The following is an 18237-nucleotide window of genomic DNA, read 5'->3' on the forward strand; positions in this document are numbered from 1 at the left end:
CTGAACTGCCTCCCTAATTAACATGCAAATGTATCCAAACGGAGACACCCGCAGACACCTACACAAATTACACTCTCTTCCACAGTCAGCTTGCGTGTGTGTGTGTGTGTGTTTGTGTGTGAGGAGCGTGAGCGCGCATGCGCGTACGCCCAAGCAATCAAGTCAACCGCTGGAGAAGCGTTCGCCATCGTCTGCTGGTCTTAATTAGTCCTCAGTGTTTGGATATGACACTCATGGCGTCTCATTCATCGCTCTGTTTCCCCGATTCTGCTCGCGCGCCGAGTGAGAGGGGAGCCAAAACAAAGCCGCAAGTTAACTAGGTTTATAAAGTGAGAAGAGATTTCAAGGGGCGAGATTCGGAAATCTAATTTCAGGAACAAGTGATTACACGAAAGTGCTGACATGAGAGCTACCGCAGGGCATCGCTCTGCCGCCGACGCCGGGACGCACGAGACACGGCGCGCAACGCGACTCTACCCGATAATAAATAATCGAAAAAAAAACATGATGTAAACTTGCCGGTTCAAGAGGCTGCGTCGGAAACGCGGCGCCCCTTAAGCTAATCATAAATAGTGGGAATGTTAATAATGACTGGCAGATATGAAGTGCGATCCTATTTACCGTTTCCTGAGCGACACCATGCCGCCTTGCACCCAGTCTCACCCGGCTGTCCCCACATGGCTTAATGACACATGTAACAATCTGTTCCATCAACGCCATTTTCTGCTTTATACACTGTATCTATATACTGTTCCACATTTAGTTTGGGAAAATGTTTTGAATTGTGCTTATGGAGATTTTTCCTAAATTAAGTACTGATGTAGGTTGAGGAGGCCTGGGGTGCAGTCAGCATTCCAATTAATTCCAAAAGTGTTTAAAAGGGATGAGGTCAGAGCTCTTTTGCAGGTCATTCAAGATCTTCCACTCCAACTCATGTAAACCACATCTTCATGGTGCTCGCGTTGTGCATAGTCATACAGGAACACGCGTTGGTCTCGTAGTTCAAGTGAAGGGAATATTTAATGCAACCACTTCTGCAGACATCTTATACAATTGTGTGCCTCTGATTTTAAGGTAACAGTTAGAAGAAGAACCGCATATGGTTGGAAAAGTCAAGTGTCCCAATACTTTGGTCCATATAATGTATTTACCCACCCAAAGCTGTAAGGAAATCTATATATCTGGGATTAAAGTAAAATTGAGTAAAATAACACTGTGCTGTGTGTGTTTCCAAAAGCTTTGTCAGCTGTAACCATTAGATTAGACCTGCATACATTAGATCATAAGGACAATAAACCATTTTATATAAGTACATGCACAACCCAGCCAGAAGAGAGAGATAGACAGAGATAAAGAGAGAGAGAGAGATAGAAAGAAAGAATGAGGCACTTCAGACAGAATGGTTCTCTTTCCTATATGACGAGAAGCTTAGAGCATCAAGAGCATCAATCCCTTTGAGGAGTTGATGGAAAGTGCATTTCTTTTCTATATACATGTGTGCATGCATGTATGTGTGTGAGTGTGTGTGTACGTGTGTGTACTTTTCATCCATTTCATTCCTTGCAGATTTGTAACTTAATGGCTTCCCTGCATGAGCACCTTGTACAACTTCTCATTATTGTCTGCTGTATTTTCTATTACCTATATGACTTTTCTTTTTGTCACACCATTAAATCCCTGCAGGGGGAAAAGTGTAGATGTCTATCGCGCTCATACCTCGCGTAATGCTCATAAACACAATGCGAAAACTTCCGCCTGATGATAATGTCATATTAAACGGCATACTATCGTTCGATGAGCTGAGATTCCTCAGCTGGAGAAACACCACAGGCCGAAAAGCAAAGCCAGGCGGACTGTGAGCACGGGTTTGATTAACTCCGAAAGAGGTGAACGTAATCAAATGTAGCTCTGTAGGAGGAAATGTGTCGCGGTAGGAGTTCACACCGAGCCGGAGCTCGTTGGCCGTAATGGGTTTATATTAGTTTCCATTCCAGCAGGCATGCGTAGCTTTTCATTTTCAAATGTTTAAACGAACTTGCCATGATACGTGTTTATAAAAAAAAAAAAACGAAGGAATGCTAAACACACACACAAAAGTGTGACCTATGCTTTTAGGCTCCTGCTGGGTTTTTCACCAGGGTTTTTTAAATGCAGCTTTCAATATTTCTACTGCAAACTTTGCTCTCTGGAACATCATTTGCACGATACAGGCTCCCCTTGTCCTCTTCCCTTTTGTCTCCTACTTTCTTAATTCTCATCCTTTTTTTCCTTTTCTCTCTCTCCATGTTGCTGTCGCTGCACACTGCACGCTGCGCAGAGATTTTCTATTACCACTCTAATTGCACATTCCGTAGTGACAAGAGCTCATTAGGTCTTAATTACACATGTGTTATTTAGTACAAACATCTCCATTCGGGCTCCTTTTTACGTGGTAATTGTACTGTAGGGACAGGCGTTTGAGACAGGGGCAGCTAGGAGTGCGCTACGCTGACTAGGGAAGGATGGAAGTAGGTCAGGAACAGTGGCAGTAAACAAGCAGTGTTGGAATAAAATAATATCCTCTTTTTTCCCTCTCTCGCTCTCTCTCTCTCTGAACACACAAACAAACAAACACACAAACATTAGGTATCATGCCAAAGCCATTGAGATCCGATGCTCATGTAATATTTACGGTACACTAATAGATAGATGGTTTTTTTTTTTTTTTGTGAAAGAGACACACAAAGAGAGAAAGATAGAGAGAGAGAGATGGTGCAAAAGAGAACGAGAGAGAGAAAGCTGATGGCCCCCCTCCATTTCATTTGAATTTCAGAGAAAGCTGAGAGACTACATTAATACATTTGTGCATCATGCATTAGTGTGTGCACTTGTGTGTTTACTGGAGTATGTGTTTGTCTTTCCACAAATGCTCATGATTGCTTTCGCATACATCTCTTTCGTTCGCTTGAGAAATGATGCTGAGAGAACGAAGGGTTTTTTTTTTTTTTTGGGCTTCCATTTTTCAGCGTCCACTTATCGGTACTCTTCTGCCGTTTTCTTGCGTTTCTGTCCTTTCGATTTCAAAATCCAATTAATTTGCCTGGCCTGCATTAAACGCAGTTCAAATATCTATTTGTCCTTGTTTATATTACACCTGGCGACCTGCTTTAATTCACTACAAGCCTCCTGTCTTGCACGTGCCAATCTGGTGACTCAAACACACACACACACACACACACACACACACACACACACACACACACACACACGCACACACATGAACTCAAGAGGCAAACTTCAACTCCACACATCAAACGACAGTAAGTCTGCCAGTACTGTATTCATCATTTCCTCTTTTTTTCTTTGCCTCAATCAGGATAAAAATAAAGAGCAGTAGCTGTAATGACAGCCGCTCGAGCTGCTGTATCCTCCGCGCAGGCTGAATAATGTCCTAGCGCTGCAGAATCTAATAGGCTCCTTCTCTCTTAGATGTGCAGCCTAGAATGGCGCTTATGAAATATTAATATTACACAAAAATATGGCAACTCCGACTCACTCCATCTCTCAAACCTCGAACGCAATTGACTATGCAAGCTTTCCAAATCAGACGGAAAGGAAAGGAGAGGTGGGGGAGGGAATTGAACTTGAGGAGCAATGTCAGGGGGTGGCAAAGAAGAAGAAGAAGAAGAAGAAGAAGAAGAAGGAGGGATGAGGGAGAGGGGAATGAGAGAAGTGGGGCAGCATGAGCAGAAAACACAGGTAAGAAGAGCAGATGTTTGGTTTGATGGTATCGGGGCAACACGGAAACTGAACAAGAGGTGCTGCCCTCCCTGTGCACATGTGTGTGTGTGTGTGTGTGCACAGACACACACACACACACACACACACACACACACACACGCTGTGACCACAAAACAACAGACCCTGCTAGCTTTAGATAAGAAATATTGCCAACTCCTAGACCAACACAGTAGCACCTGCGTTAGTTTGTTGGTTAAACCTAAACTGAAAGTTTCTGCCCCTCTTCCTCCCCAAGACTGCTCTAAAACGTAGTGATGCCTTGAAGCCTGGCTTCATTGTCAACCAACAAAACTCAATGAAAGTGGCTCACGAATGTCTTAATTTGTGACTTGTGCGGACGTTTGACGGATTCTAATTGTGACAGGGCGACAAATTACATGAAGCCAGTGAAACATGAGGATAATGACAGCAGTTGGGCAAAGCAGAACAAACTATAAATCACATCTAATTTCCAGAAGAGCGAGTTATTGCGTCCACAAGACAGGTAATAATAATCTCGAGGAAGTAAGAAAAAAAAATTGCAGCGCCTGGTAACGCTAACACATGCTCAATAAGCAGGACGAAGGCACCATAAAGCCATCAGCTGTTGGAAAGCCTCTGTGTGCAGAATACGTGAAGTGCAGCATCGGCAGCGATAGCGCTGAGTGAAAGGTGACGATGGAATCCAACATTGGCTCGTGACCTCAGATTTGGTGTGGCGGAAGGACGCTAATAACGACAAAGTCGAGAGGCTATCAAACTTGACTCATGCTACTGTCTGGTGATCTTTTTAGAGAATCCCTGTAACAGACAGTTAAGAATCATCCAGCATAGAGCCTCAAGCTTTCTCTTAACTGTGTTCAAATAATATCATTATCCAGGGTTGGCAGTAAAATCTCCAACCTTGAAACAAACAAAAGACATGAAACTAGCCTAAAAACTTTAGGCATTGGGGGAAAAAGCATATTTTCTCATAGGGAACAAAATCCTGCTGGCAATCTAATGTACAGACATTATCCATTCCACAATCCCACCCCTGCAGTACAATATGCATAATTACTGTATAAATGGTTCATAATAGGCATGCTGACTACACTCATTGTTTGTCTCCGTTTGCAGAAATATATTTGATTTAATTCCAATTACTTGCTATAAAGCAAGATCTTGGCAGTCATGAAGCATTTTAAAAGCAGGCCAATTTGGCGGAAAACCCATGACCTGGCAACCCTGTCAGCAACTGTCCTGTTCACTGGTCCTCCTTCACTGATAATATTCAGTCTTTTAGCTCTTATTGCATGTTCCATTTTCTGGACACTATTTGCAATAATAACAGAAGCTAAACTGGGCAGCGGAACTTCTGGCTTCTATCTGAAAGCACCTTTTTTTTTATATATATAATTGCTTGTTCAAAAGAGGTCATAAGTATTTCAATGGGATTTAATGAAGGCTTTATGAAGATAAATATTTTTCGAAAGGTTGGTATATGTGGCAAAAGAACTGATATGGTGTAGCAAAGGTAACCTGTAAGGGGAATTTTTTTACATAGGCTGCACCCTGTCTGTTAACAATGGGGATGAATAGTGTATTTGACATTATCTGGAACACAGAGACCAAAAACTAAAGTGAAAATGTGAACTAAAATGAATAGCAACGACACTATACGGCAAAAAAGGTTTGGGACTTTTCCAGCCATATTTAGCTCTTCCCCAAACTACAACTATTTTAAAGGCACACAATTTCATAGGATTTCATTAAATTAATTAGAATTACATTCTCCCTTCACCTGAACTAGGAGATTCATGTGCACAAAGTGAGCTCCATGAAGACATGGCTTACATGGGGTGGAGTGGAAGATCTTGAGTGCTCTGCTATACAGCGCTGACCTCAGTCCTATTGAACACCGTTGAGATGAATTGAAACGTTGATTGCACTCCAGGCCTCCTCACACTATATCAGTTGCTGACTTTTCTAACACCCTTGTGACTGAACGAGCAGAAATCTCCACACCCACACTCCAAAATCTAGTGGAACATCTTCCCAGAAAAGTGGGGAGGTTAATATAACAGGAAATGTGGACTAAATGTAGAATGGGATGTTTAAAAAGCATATATGAATCTTACGGTCAGGTGTGCACATACTTTTGTCCAGATAGCAATAGGATAAATTAAGTATGTGAGTTCCTTTGCAACACAGGAACCAAAAACTCGGCAAAATTAACAGCAACCACCTGTCTAGTCTAGACTTTAGAGAATTCCTAACCTGATACGGTTGGTGCTGTTATTAAATGGCTGGGGAGTTTAAGATTTCCTCTTGAGAAGCTTTATATCATTGCGTGGGCCATGTTCATGATCACCAATGCCACTACTATACCCATGCTGTACTGGCCAGTGGATGCTAACACTGTACCTCGCGCTAACTGTTTCTCACTACACAGGCTCTCAGCACAGAAAGACTTTAACACATGACAAAAAGCCAACAAGAGACGTAAAAGGAAAAATCTAAAAGAGCGTCTGGGTGCAAACTGGTTGAATAGATATCAATAATTCATCTTGATTGTATCATAAACCTTAAAAATGGTCAGGGGACAGGGAGGCCGGGTCAGCACTAATAACTACAGTACAGTGAATTTCATTTCCCTTTATAGATCCGCATATGAATACATAGCAATATATTCAAATTTGAATTCTTAATACATTTCGGCTCAGGCCCAAATGGAGCCTTCTTAAAGTATCAATCTAACATTAGTACAGCCTATCACAAGACACAATACAACCAGAGCACTGAAATGTCATCACAGCATATATAAGGTTATAAAAAACATGCTCCTATATTCCAAAAATGGAATATTTCTGTGGTTGTGGTTTGGAAAAATGGTCAGCCATCGGTTCGCTTGCTGAACTTTCAGCTTTTAGGATCAGGGTGCTGTAGAGTTGCTATAGAGATCGCATGAAGCATTAGGTTGTGCCCTTTGCACAAAAAGGGAAAAGAAAAGACAGAGAAAAACACAATTCTAAGAAATAAAATAATGAAATGAACTTGATGTGTGTGCATGCTTCTGCAAGGTTGTGTATTTCTACGTGTGTGTGTGTGTGTGTGTGTGTGTGTGTGTGTGTGTGTGTGTGTGTGCGTGTGTGTGTGTGTGTGTGTCACAAGGTGAGCAGATGAGCGGGTGGGACGTGCAGGAGAAGGTTATTTTGGCAAAGGAGCGGATGTTCAGCTGAACCCATATTTAACTGAAGCCCGTGTGGAGTGATGTACAGATACGGAACAAAGGCTTTAAAGCTCACACTCCTCCCCTCAGCTCCCCTCTACTCCACCACAACACCTGACATAGAGTGGAAAAAAACAACAACAAAAAAAATAGAGAGACACATTTCCTTTAAAAGCTGCTTAAGTGGTTGCTCTGTGCTGAGCCATGTGCCGCTTTGGTTAGACTTCTTAAAAGAAGGAAGAGGAGATGTTTGATAAAAGGGAGATAATTTCAAAACACATTCATATGCAAATGCTCGTGCCGGAAACTTTATTTAGATTGTTCCTTCGAGGCTGTGATGAAGTGATGAGCGAGGAAAGAAAAAAAAAGGGCATCTAAGACAAAATTAACTGCAACTTAATAGACAAAAAAAAAAGAATCCAGTTTATTCAAATACATAGTTCTAACACCTTTGATTCCCTCACACACTCTCTCTCTCTCTCTCTCTCTCTCTCTCCCTCTCTCACCCACACACAGACAAGGTACTCATTGGAATGATTTGTGTCGTATCGTGCTGCAGATTGCATTTACAATATTGGCTAGGGATAGCGCAAGACCGATAGCCGCGGTGAGAAGAGGTGGGCTAGGAGGAAGTGCTCTGTTAGCACTCTACTGCTGATAAATGATTGAAGAAGGTGCCTGAAACATCAATACCATCTCTTTTATAATTACAAAAAGAAAAAAAAAAATGAAGCCACCCACAAAGTTGCATTGGCATATCTCAGCTCCAACAGTGAAACGAAAAGATAATTTAGAACGTTTAGATAGACCAGAAAAAGTCTTCTGGAGAGACACACACACAAAAGAAATTCTTTATTCTCATCGTCTGTCCTACTATATATACAATATGCAGATAGATTCATAACACAAGGGAAAAATGTTTTGCCACCTATGCATTTTATTCATCTCCTTTTCCAATTAGCTGTTTTTTTTGTTACAGAAAGCTGTCTGTATAGGGGGAGGAAGAAGAAAAGAAAAAAGAAATTTCACTTTTCTGAGTGATGCCCAATCATTAATCTGTGTGTGGTGTTAAAAAGGTTTGGATATCAAGTTTTTAGTTTAATGAAGCCAGAAATGTTTGTGCGTATACATAAAAAGAGAGCGAGAGAGAGAAAAAGAGGAAGGGAAAGGCTCAGGACTTCGAGCTCAGGTAGAGAAAAACAGGATTTGTGTTTATACTGGCTGCTCTATAAACAAAGCCGATTGTGTGTGTGCCAAGGCGTGTGCTCGGCCACATGCATTGTTGCTCGCAAATAAAATGGAGGCGTACTCGTGAAAAGATGGTGCCAAAATGGCCCTAAAAATTCTACTTCCACTTTTCCTCCCAAAGGTACCATTTTGGATATGCTGTGGTTGGTGATGTAGCTGAATCTTTTATGTAAGTTCAGGGAATGGTCTGGAACGGTCAACAGACATGCGCAAACGGCAAACATGTGCATACGGTTTGACATATGGTCCTCGCTGGTGTGGTTGAATTATCATTAACTCACCGTGTCCACTGCTGTCTCTCTTCAGAGGCCATTCATATTCAGGAGATCCTTTATTTCTGATGCAAAATGTAAGTGTGTGTGTATGGGGGTGGGGGGGTATGTTTGGGAGCCTGTCGTGGGTATGAAGTGTGACCCCATGGGGATGCGCTTGGTCGTGGCTGTCAGTCAATCACATGACCCTTCTGCCTGGCAGCTTTCTAACCACAAAACCACCCAAGAAATCATCTACAGACGTGCACATCGAAAGCAAGAATGAAAGAGAGGATGAGAGGGAGAGATAGAAGGTCTCACCCCTGAAGAGGGCAGTCTTTTCCCGTCAGGGTTGGGCCTCACGGGCAAACCGCTGTACAGTCTAGCACGATCTCCTACACTGTATCTGTTCTGTAGAGGAGAGACAGAGACACAGAAGGACAGAGAAGGACAGAAACGATGAAATGGAACACAAATAAACACAGACAGGACAATGCAAAAGAGAAAAAGAGACAGAAAACAAAAAGCAGAAGGAAAGAGGAGGACAAGAACAGGGACAATTCAGTGTAACGTCCAGTGACATTTTGATCACAAGAAACGCTGACTCAAAGTGAACGCGGCAGCACCGTACGACTGATGGAGGGAACGTGTGGCCTGGCCCCTAGTGAGGGATCTCCTCCGCGCAGCGCCATGTGTGACGATGGGTTGGGAAAACACTAGCGGCGGGAGGGTTGGCAGGCTAGGTTTGGGAACCCAAGCAATCCAGCATCTAATGATTCACACAGCACTCAGTGCCACACACACACACACACACACACACACACACACACACACACACACACACACACACACACATTTACACACTGCATAGAGGATTCACATCTCCTGCAACTATTTCTCTCTTATTTGGCCAGCTAAAGAAAGATTGAAGTGTAAAAGATTAACAGATGCTTGTGGCAACAACTAATTAGAGCCTCCAGTCTGCCCAGTATCAATCTATTCCTCCCTCCCTTCCTCCCTCCCTGTATCTCTCTCTCTCTCTCTCTCTCTCTCTCTCTCTCTCTCTCTCACACACACACACACACACTTATTAAACCACTTCTGCTCACTGTACAAGAACTAGGGGGAAATGCTTTTTTTTTCCTGTGTACTGTTTCCCTCTGTCCTGTCTGTAGGTGTAGATAGACTTTCTATATTTATCTATTACATGTGGGTAGAGGTTACTTGAAAAAAAAGTACAAGTAAAAAATGTCATCATTTATATACCTACCAAAACAACTCATACAGCATCTACAGGAAACCCACATATGTCAGATGAATCAGTATAAAATTCTACCTGCTCATTTTTGCAAGTAACCTGTCAGCCAGTCATGGGGCAGAAATCATGCAGATACAGGTTAAAAGCTTTAGCTCATATTCAAATCAATGACTCGACCGTTGGATGCTAGTTGCTACCAGATGTAATAGGTGGACTGAGTATTTTGGAAACTGATGATCTCCTGTGATTTTCACACTTAACAATCTCTAGAATAGTGTTGAACAATAAAAAAAATCCAGTGAAGCAATAAGTTCTAAAATGCTTTTTTTTTTTAGCTCACCATGGAGGTAAAGAGTGGTTATCTGAGTTACCATACACTTCCTGTAAGCTCAAACTAGTCTGGCTATCCTCCTCTTTCATCAGCTCTGAATGTTTCACTTTTTCGGACCATTCTGTGTAAAAATCCCAGGAGTTCTTGAAATACTCGAACCAGCAAACACCAAAAATCATTCCAAGGCACTAAGATTGCATCCTTTTTTCCACCCGTTCTGATTTTTGTGAACAAACAAGCTGACTAGCCATACTCAACTAGCCATATTCGTCAGAACAAGCTCGACCTGTAGCTACATGACTGTATGCACTATGCTGCAGCCGTGATTATGTATGAACAAAAATTGCAGGCGTTCCGGTTACAGTAGCAACTCAGTGTGTGAAATAGAAACAAATGCAAACATGCTTTTGCATCTACCTACAGGAGTACCTGAGTAACTATTTAGCAAAGCTGTGTATGAGAACAGTAAACACTGAACAAAGTGGTGTGAAAAGAACTGAGTTTCAAAATAGTGAAGGGATATGAGAGATAAGCTGCCCTGATCATAATGACTGCACTATGATGTGGTGGAATTGCCCAGTTCACATTCCCTCACAGAAAAGGTCCAGATGCTTCTCGTTCCGATCAGAAAAACAAAAACCAAACCACTTGGCGTAATTTTAAGTCTTTTAAGTCTCAATGTATACACCAGCCCAAATGTTGTTCAAGAATGAACGCATCTCGAAAATGAATTCGGCGACAAGCAGATCCGAACTGTCATTATTAATAGTACGACAGGGTTCAGTGTCAGATGTGGTATGTCATGTTGGCCACTGCTTGCATCTTTCTCACTTATGAGACACTTTCACACTTTTACATGATTCTAAACTTAGACTTGTAACCTTTTCTTTGCACCTCCTGTTAACCACTGCACGTGTCAGTAAGGCCAAGGCGTTTACAGTAACTGCTCGGTGCACAACAGACACTCTTGTGCACACGTACACACAGACATGCACTCATAGCTCACACCATTAGAGGTAATACATTTTACCTGTACATTTTTTTTTTAATAGAAGCTTTCACTCACTGATCAACTTTAGAAAATGCTTCTAGGCTGTAAAAAGCAATGCTGGAGTAGAGTATCAAAAGAACAGTTTGCACAAAAGGACTCTGTGGAGTCCAGCAGAGCCCCCCCCAGCACACGAACACACACACACACACACACACACACACACACACACACACACACTAATCATATTAAGTAGGGCTGCTCCTTTCAATTATGATCAGTTTATTTATTATTATTATTATTAATTAATTAGTTTTTACCTAGCTGACAAGCTATACTATACACAATAATTGAACTAACTAAACTTGACTAACATTACATCAGTGCTATGTATATATATATATATATATATATATATATATATATATATATATATATATATATATATATATATATATATATATATATATATATAATTAAGTGTAAATCATGGAAAAAAAGCTATAAATATATATAAAATCATATAATTTATCCTGAAGATTTCTTTTAAGTAAATGTCATGTTGCCCCAGTAATGCCAATCACAAAGAGCATTCTTCTGCCAAGGTCATGCCCATGCTGCCTTTTAGGAAAAAAAACCCTCACATTAAGAATGATAGAAAGTCTGACACGAGTGCATAGAGCCAGTGGAACTGTGGTACTGTAATCAAATAAAATACAAGGGTGTTGTACACAGCAGTGACCCACACACAAATAAAGATAGAGAGAAAGAGAGAGAGAGAGAGAGAGAGAGAGAGAGAGAGAGAGAAAGAGAGAGAGAGAGAGAGAGAAACATCTGCATCAAAGAGAGGCGCAGTGGAACAGCAGCTGCTCGAGTTCGGATGCAAATGCAAGGCCTCGACCACAAGAGCATTATTACATTTTGAATATTGGATATTATTACCATGCAAATTGCACAGGGCCAGAGATTAAGTTGCAATTATGGTCTGAAAGCCATGGAGGCCAGCGGAATTATTCTATATTCAGAGTCTCTGCCTGCAGGGACACGACTGGGACAAGATGCTCTTAGTGCTATCAGATTTTGCTGTGATACTGAGATATTAGGCTGTGTGTATGGTAAATGCAGCGTGAAAGCAGTAACATACATGTATAGACCTGTATGTACAGTATGTATGTGTGTGAGGGTGCATTTAGGTAGGCGTGTATGCTCTGAGTATGTGTACGTATACACTGTTTGTATCTGTGCTTGCAAATATTAGCGCGTACATAGTGTATATGTGTGTGCTTCTGTATGCATTTCAGGGTGTATACTCTGCATTAAAGTGCATGTTTGGACCTGTGCATGTATTTATATGTGTGTGAGTGGCTATGTGCCAAGTCAAATAATATACACTGTAATATAGGTGTAATAAATCTAGTGTATGGCAACATAAATATATACAATAACTAAAGGTCTTACACATTTTACACAACACACACACAGCAGTTTAAAAATAAGGGGGGGTTTCACAGGTAGTGTTGTGTGTTAAAAGCGGACACATTTTCTTCTAATGAAGTGAAGAGCGTACCGAATGCTCAGTCTCCCCGCTATTAAGGCGATGCTCAGGTTTAACAGTCGGATTTCATACAGGTGTGAACTCTGAAAGTACGCTGCGCTTCGTGTGGGTGTCGTTCTCGTGTTGATTGTGATGGCAGGCCTTTTCTGCGAGTGTGACCTGCTAGCACATACACATACATGGAAACTGATGAGCAAAAAACAGAAAAATATGCATCATCAAAACAACTGCAACTAAAAGCCTCTCTCTCTCTCTCTCTCTCTCTCTCTCTCTCTCTCTCCTTCTCTTTCTCAGCTTTTCCCAGGCTCTGTGAATCCTCATTATGCAAATTGAGAAAATTGCATTTCAGCTGCTCAGTGTATGCGTGTGTATGTGTATGTGTGTGTGTGTGTGCCAGCGGGTTCTAATTAAGATAACGCAGAGAACGAGGGTGCTGGGTTTGTGGGGGAGGGGGACTACTGAACAGTGCACCTGCAATTCAATACTGCTGTTTCTAAAGAGCCCCCCCCCCCGAAACAGAAACAGTAACCCAGGGTTACATAGCCATAAAAAAAAAAAAGTGGCCAGGATGTAGTTGCTGTTTGGACATAGGTGCAATGTGAATGCTGCAAAAAGTTGTGTGAACTGGTACTGGGTTGTCCTGCATAAGAGTAATAAGGCCTCGACGTACTCTACACACTCACACACACTAGAACTCCAGCTCTCAGCTCTAAGAATAGTAGACAGTTCGAGCTTGTTAGTAATGATGTGGTATAAATGAGAGATTTCGCCTCTTTAGACTCCACCAATCTGTCTCTGTGTCTTTGTGTCTGTCTGTATCACTCTCAAGGAAAGAACTGTTGAATGATTCAGTATTCTGAGTGTAAGAATAGCACACTCTTCCTGCAGGTCTAGGGAAGGGAAAAAGAAAAAGAAAAAAGAATAATCTTTGCAAAGCAGCCAATTAAAGATCGGGGTTAGTCATAAAAAAAAAATAAAAAAAACCACGAAAAACCTAAATGCTTCTTTTTTTCACTTTTTAGTAAAGTATATTATATTTCAGCAGCTGAAATTCTGGTGGCTGTTTTTTAAAAGTGATTCATCTAGGAGTCTTAAGGATGACCTGTCAATTCAAAAGCTCCTTTTTTTTTTTTTTTTGAAGCTAGATAGATAGATAGTGTTGATGTGTGTGTTCATGGGGGAAGAAAAAGTTAGCGAAAAAGGGACTTTTCTGGGGTGCATTTTGAGTTTCAGAACAGCTAAGTTCAGCTAACCGCCAAAATCCCTGACAATACACGCAATATCTACAATCACTTCGCTAATGATGTTTAGCTCGCATGTATTTTCTTCTCTTACTTGCATGAGCGAATTTCTTTCTGGGTCGAGCGTTTAACTATAGGTCTAATACGACAATGTGTGTGTATCTGTCGAAGTAAACGGGTCCTGCTTGCTTCACCTCGTTTCTAGACTGGTAATACAGCATAAGACAATTATGTAGCGTTTCCTTCCCAATGGGTCGGACAGCCCATGGCTGAGGAGCAACTGGTGCTGCCTTAATCCTCGTGTCTGATCTCTGATCAGCTGTTCACACAGTCATGAGTCTAATGTGTGCGAATGGTTGTGTGCATTTGAGTTCAATTAAATAAATGCACTCTTCATCCAAGCAGACAGGTGGCGCTCCCCTGAGATACTAATACCATCCTGGTAAAAAGTTGAAATACATTAAAAAAAGCAAAAAAAAAAAAAAAAGAAAAAAAGCACACCTGCGTTTCACGACAGTTGCAAGACAAATTAAGCTGAGAAGGTGCTTTCATCATACGAGCCCTGTTTCCTTTCTTTAGGGATTATTGCCTTTGCAGTAATAACATGCACGCTGCATTAAAATAATCTCCCATTTGCATGACTCATGCCACACAAAAGGAGGAAAGAGTCACCCAAAACGTTAAAGCAATCTCCTTACAACCATCTGTTCAGAGAGTGAATCACGGCCGCCCTGCATTTGGGGGAAGGCAGTCCGAATTTTGCATCTACCGAACGTAATCGGTTGAATTGCGATATCCATGAGGACAACGAGCGATCCCTAAACTTCTGACAATTCCAATTTATGTGTTCATCAAACAGGCGCCGGATGGAAAAGTTTCATCGTTTAACCCCGTGAGACCTGTCTTCTGCTTATCGAGATTCAATTCCCGCATTGTCTTTATAGCATTTCGGCTTCGCCAGCTATGAGGAAGATAGATGCACCTGTTTTTGTGATGAAACTAGCAATCTCCAATTAGCTACACGCTGGAATTCTACTGCTACCGGTTACACTCCTTGCTTTAGTGCCTTTTTTGTTATGGGGAGTTCATTTACGATAGTAAATCATTATTGTGATAAATTTCACTGTATAATCATTTGCAATATTACCGGCATCGTCCACATTCTCAAAACAGTCCAACTTCTAAACCGAAGCAGTGAAAAAATGCTAAAACAATGGTTACAAAAGGTTTGTTAACAAATCTGTTATATGCCAAATATTAGTGGGGTATTAATACAGACTAAGGATCTGGATGAGTTTTGGAAACCTTCTTAGCTTTGCTACGTTCCACCACAGGCATCTGGAGTGGGGTTTTTTTCGGCGAAAGTTTAAAGAAAGCGCAGATGTATTTTATCAAGCCTGGTTCGGAGGAATCACTGTGAAACTCTATGTCTTCTGACAGCAAGAAGGCCGAAAGGTCTGAAACGGTTACCGTCGAAAGTGCATTTAAGGTTAATATGAAAGTAGAAAAGCCCTGGACTAAATTTAGTCTGACACGATAACAACGAGAAATGAATTCCACATGCCTGTAAAGAGTAGCTGCAGAGTCATTAACAGATATTTCGGTGACTTGATGGAATTAATATGCCAAGATTCATAAGCCACATCTCGTGTCCAGAACACTTTTATTCACTCTGCGTGTTTAAAGATAAGTGTGAACTAAAGTGCTGCACAATCAAAGTTTGGAAAGAGGTTCCAAAAATGGAATTAAATAAAACAGGAACCACATGGCTGGGAGAATGAATAGGTTTTTTTACAGTGAATTATACACAAAAATCTACCTGGGTAATCATGTCCTTGCATTACATACATTATAATAAAAAATAAAAAAAAACACAAATGCACGCATATCCCAGTAAAAAATTTAATTACTAATAAAGCTAATGAACACTATATCTACACCCTACATTAACCCTTATATCAACATTACCAATCAAGAAGAAAACAAGGGAAAAATTGTTTACTGGGACAAGCCAAATGTCTCAATAAAATCTATATTGGGGTGTAACGGTAAACAAAAGTCATTATTTGAAGAAATGCAAAACATAAAATTGCTTGTCATTTTTTTATTAACGCAGTTTATTATTATTATGATTGTGATCATCACCATTTTAACAGTTTAAAACAATTAAATTAATATAAAATATAATGCCTGCTTGGTTAAATAATATATAAAATAATATTAAATCTTTTATAAAAATAGACTAAATCAAATAAATGCACTACACTTTTTTATTATATTTATTAAATTAAATAATCAATTTAATGGGCACAAATTAAATCGATTAAATGAAATGAAATAAATTAAAAAAATTATTAAAATAGTGTGCACTTTTGTTAGTTCCCATTTGGGTAATACAGATGTGTATTTAAGTGTATGTGAATGTGTGTTTTATATTTAATATTTAATGTTCTTAAGATATGATCTACTTAACTGTTCTGCTTATTTTCAGAATACTTTAACAAATGTCTTCCATCCTTCATTTATTCACTCTCCTGATATGCGGAATTGTCAGGATTTTCTCCTTTTAAGAGAAATTATTGAAGCTGGACATAAAACGCTAAAGAATCAATAGCGCTAGCATTAGCCGCTAACCAGGACGTGGCTAGCAGCTAACGCTAGAGCGATGGATTCAAGATTTTCTTATGCGGGATTTGCAGTAAAGTAAAAATGTGAAAAAAGAAAAAATCATGAAGCTTAAATCCCTAGCGCTAGCGGTTTTCATGCATGCGCAAAACAAATCTTATTTCCGGTATGGAGTGACACTGCGTTAACTCTAATTAAATTTTTATACCCCTGGCTTTATTGTGTATGTTCTGAAGTTTAAATATATTTTTTAAAATGTGCTCAAAGGGCGAGGCGAACAATAAACAAACTGCCGATCCTCCAATTTATACGTCCGTAAGGGGACCCAGATTTGGTTCCGCACATAAAAAGGATTGCATTCAGTACACGTGTGTACCGAACTTTAAGCCCTGTAAAGAATAATGCAAGTACCGTTACACCCCTATTAAATTTATATATATATATATATATATATATATATATATATATATATATATATATATAGTATTACAGCTGTGTTTCAACTTGCTTCCTTTGACGTTTCCACCAGTCACACTTACAAAAAAATAATGTTGCACTGTGCAGCATTGTGGTTGGGGTGAGATCTTTAGTGTCAACTTTTTTCTACCTCTACACTATGTGGACAAAAGTTTGTGGACCCCTGACCATAAGATTAATACTGTATGTGCTCTTTGAAGTTCTTTGAACTGGGAAGATGTTCCACTAGATTTTGGAGTGTGGTTGTGGAGCTTTGTGCTCATTCACTCACAAGGGTTTTAGTAAAGTCAGGTACTGATGTCGGGTGAGCAGACCTGGGGTGCAGTCAGAATTCTAATTCATCCCATAGATGTTTCATAGAGTTGAGGTCAGAGCTCTATAACAGGCCTTTTAAGATTTTTTTTCTCTAACCTTCATAAAGCATATCTTCATGGAGCTTTGTGCACAGAAGCATTGTCATGCTGAAACAGGCTTAAGTCTCCTAGTTCAAGTGAAGGGAAAATGTAATCCTACTAGGGCTGAAACATTTCCTTGAGGAACTCTAATACAAAAATGTATTTAGTTTATTTCATTTAACTACACACAAAGCAGTGTGTTTCCCCAAGGACTATTATTACTGAAGCACCACCCGCTAGACTCTGGAGAGCTCTGAAAGAACGGGGAGAAAACAGCAAGGGGTGAAGAGAAGATTCAGTCCGAAGAACAGGACAGAAAGTTTCTAAAGTTAGGGAACATTTTAAACTAAAACACAAAAAAAACACTGTACAGTGCATTAACCTTTTTTTTTTTAAAAAGTCATTTGAAATTGATTTTTATTTATGATTTATTAATTTATATATTTGTATTAGCAGTTTTGTAACATGGCAATTAAATGCACTGAAGGGGTTTAGTTTTTACCGATTTTCTTGTATGCAATTTCAGCAATCAATTGTTCTTAAAAGGAAACAAGTTACTTGTTCATTTCAAAATATGTCTTATTTTCTCTTGTATATTTAGTATTTCAAAAATTAGCTTTTATCTGATTTCTCGATTAATCGACAGTATACTCGATACGAGATACCCTAAATCCTACCGCATCCAAAAACATCCCACACAATTGTGTGCCTCTGAGTTGAAGGTAACAGTTTGAGAAGGAACCACATATGGCAGGAAAAGTCAGGTGTGTGTGTGCATGTGCATACGTGTGTTGTCACTACAGTGGTTTTTACTAGCCAGTTATGAAAATATTTCTAGTCCACCAAGCAACATGATTTAATTAAGCCGTCACTAACGCGAGTGTAAGTGCTCGGTAAT

General features: G+C 40.2%; 1 protein-coding gene across 8 annotated transcripts in view; it reads right to left on the bottom strand.

Moving 5' to 3' along the window:
* tox2 (TOX high mobility group box family member 2) overlaps nucleotides 1-18237 on the bottom strand; it is a 104561-nt gene that overhangs the window by 52843 nt on the left and 33481 nt on the right. For 4 of the 8 annotated variants that reach the window (XM_046851175.1, XM_046851168.1, XM_046851218.1 and 1 more), the window contains exon 2: nucleotides 8791-8880. The exons of 2 other annotated variants lie outside the window; for them this stretch is intronic. In XM_046851175.1, the coding sequence (XP_046707131.1) occupies nucleotides 8791-8880 (90 nt within the window). Of the gene's footprint in view, nucleotides 1-621; nucleotides 800-8790; nucleotides 8881-18237 lie in introns of those variants that run through there. 2 more of the 8 variants (XM_046851200.1, XM_046851184.1) reach the window with 2 other exon arrangements.

The sequence above is a fragment of the Silurus meridionalis genome, chromosome 1 (assembly GCF_014805685.1).
Source record: "Silurus meridionalis isolate SWU-2019-XX chromosome 1, ASM1480568v1, whole genome shotgun sequence".
Lineage (NCBI taxonomy): Eukaryota > Metazoa > Chordata > Actinopteri > Siluriformes > Siluridae > Silurus > Silurus meridionalis.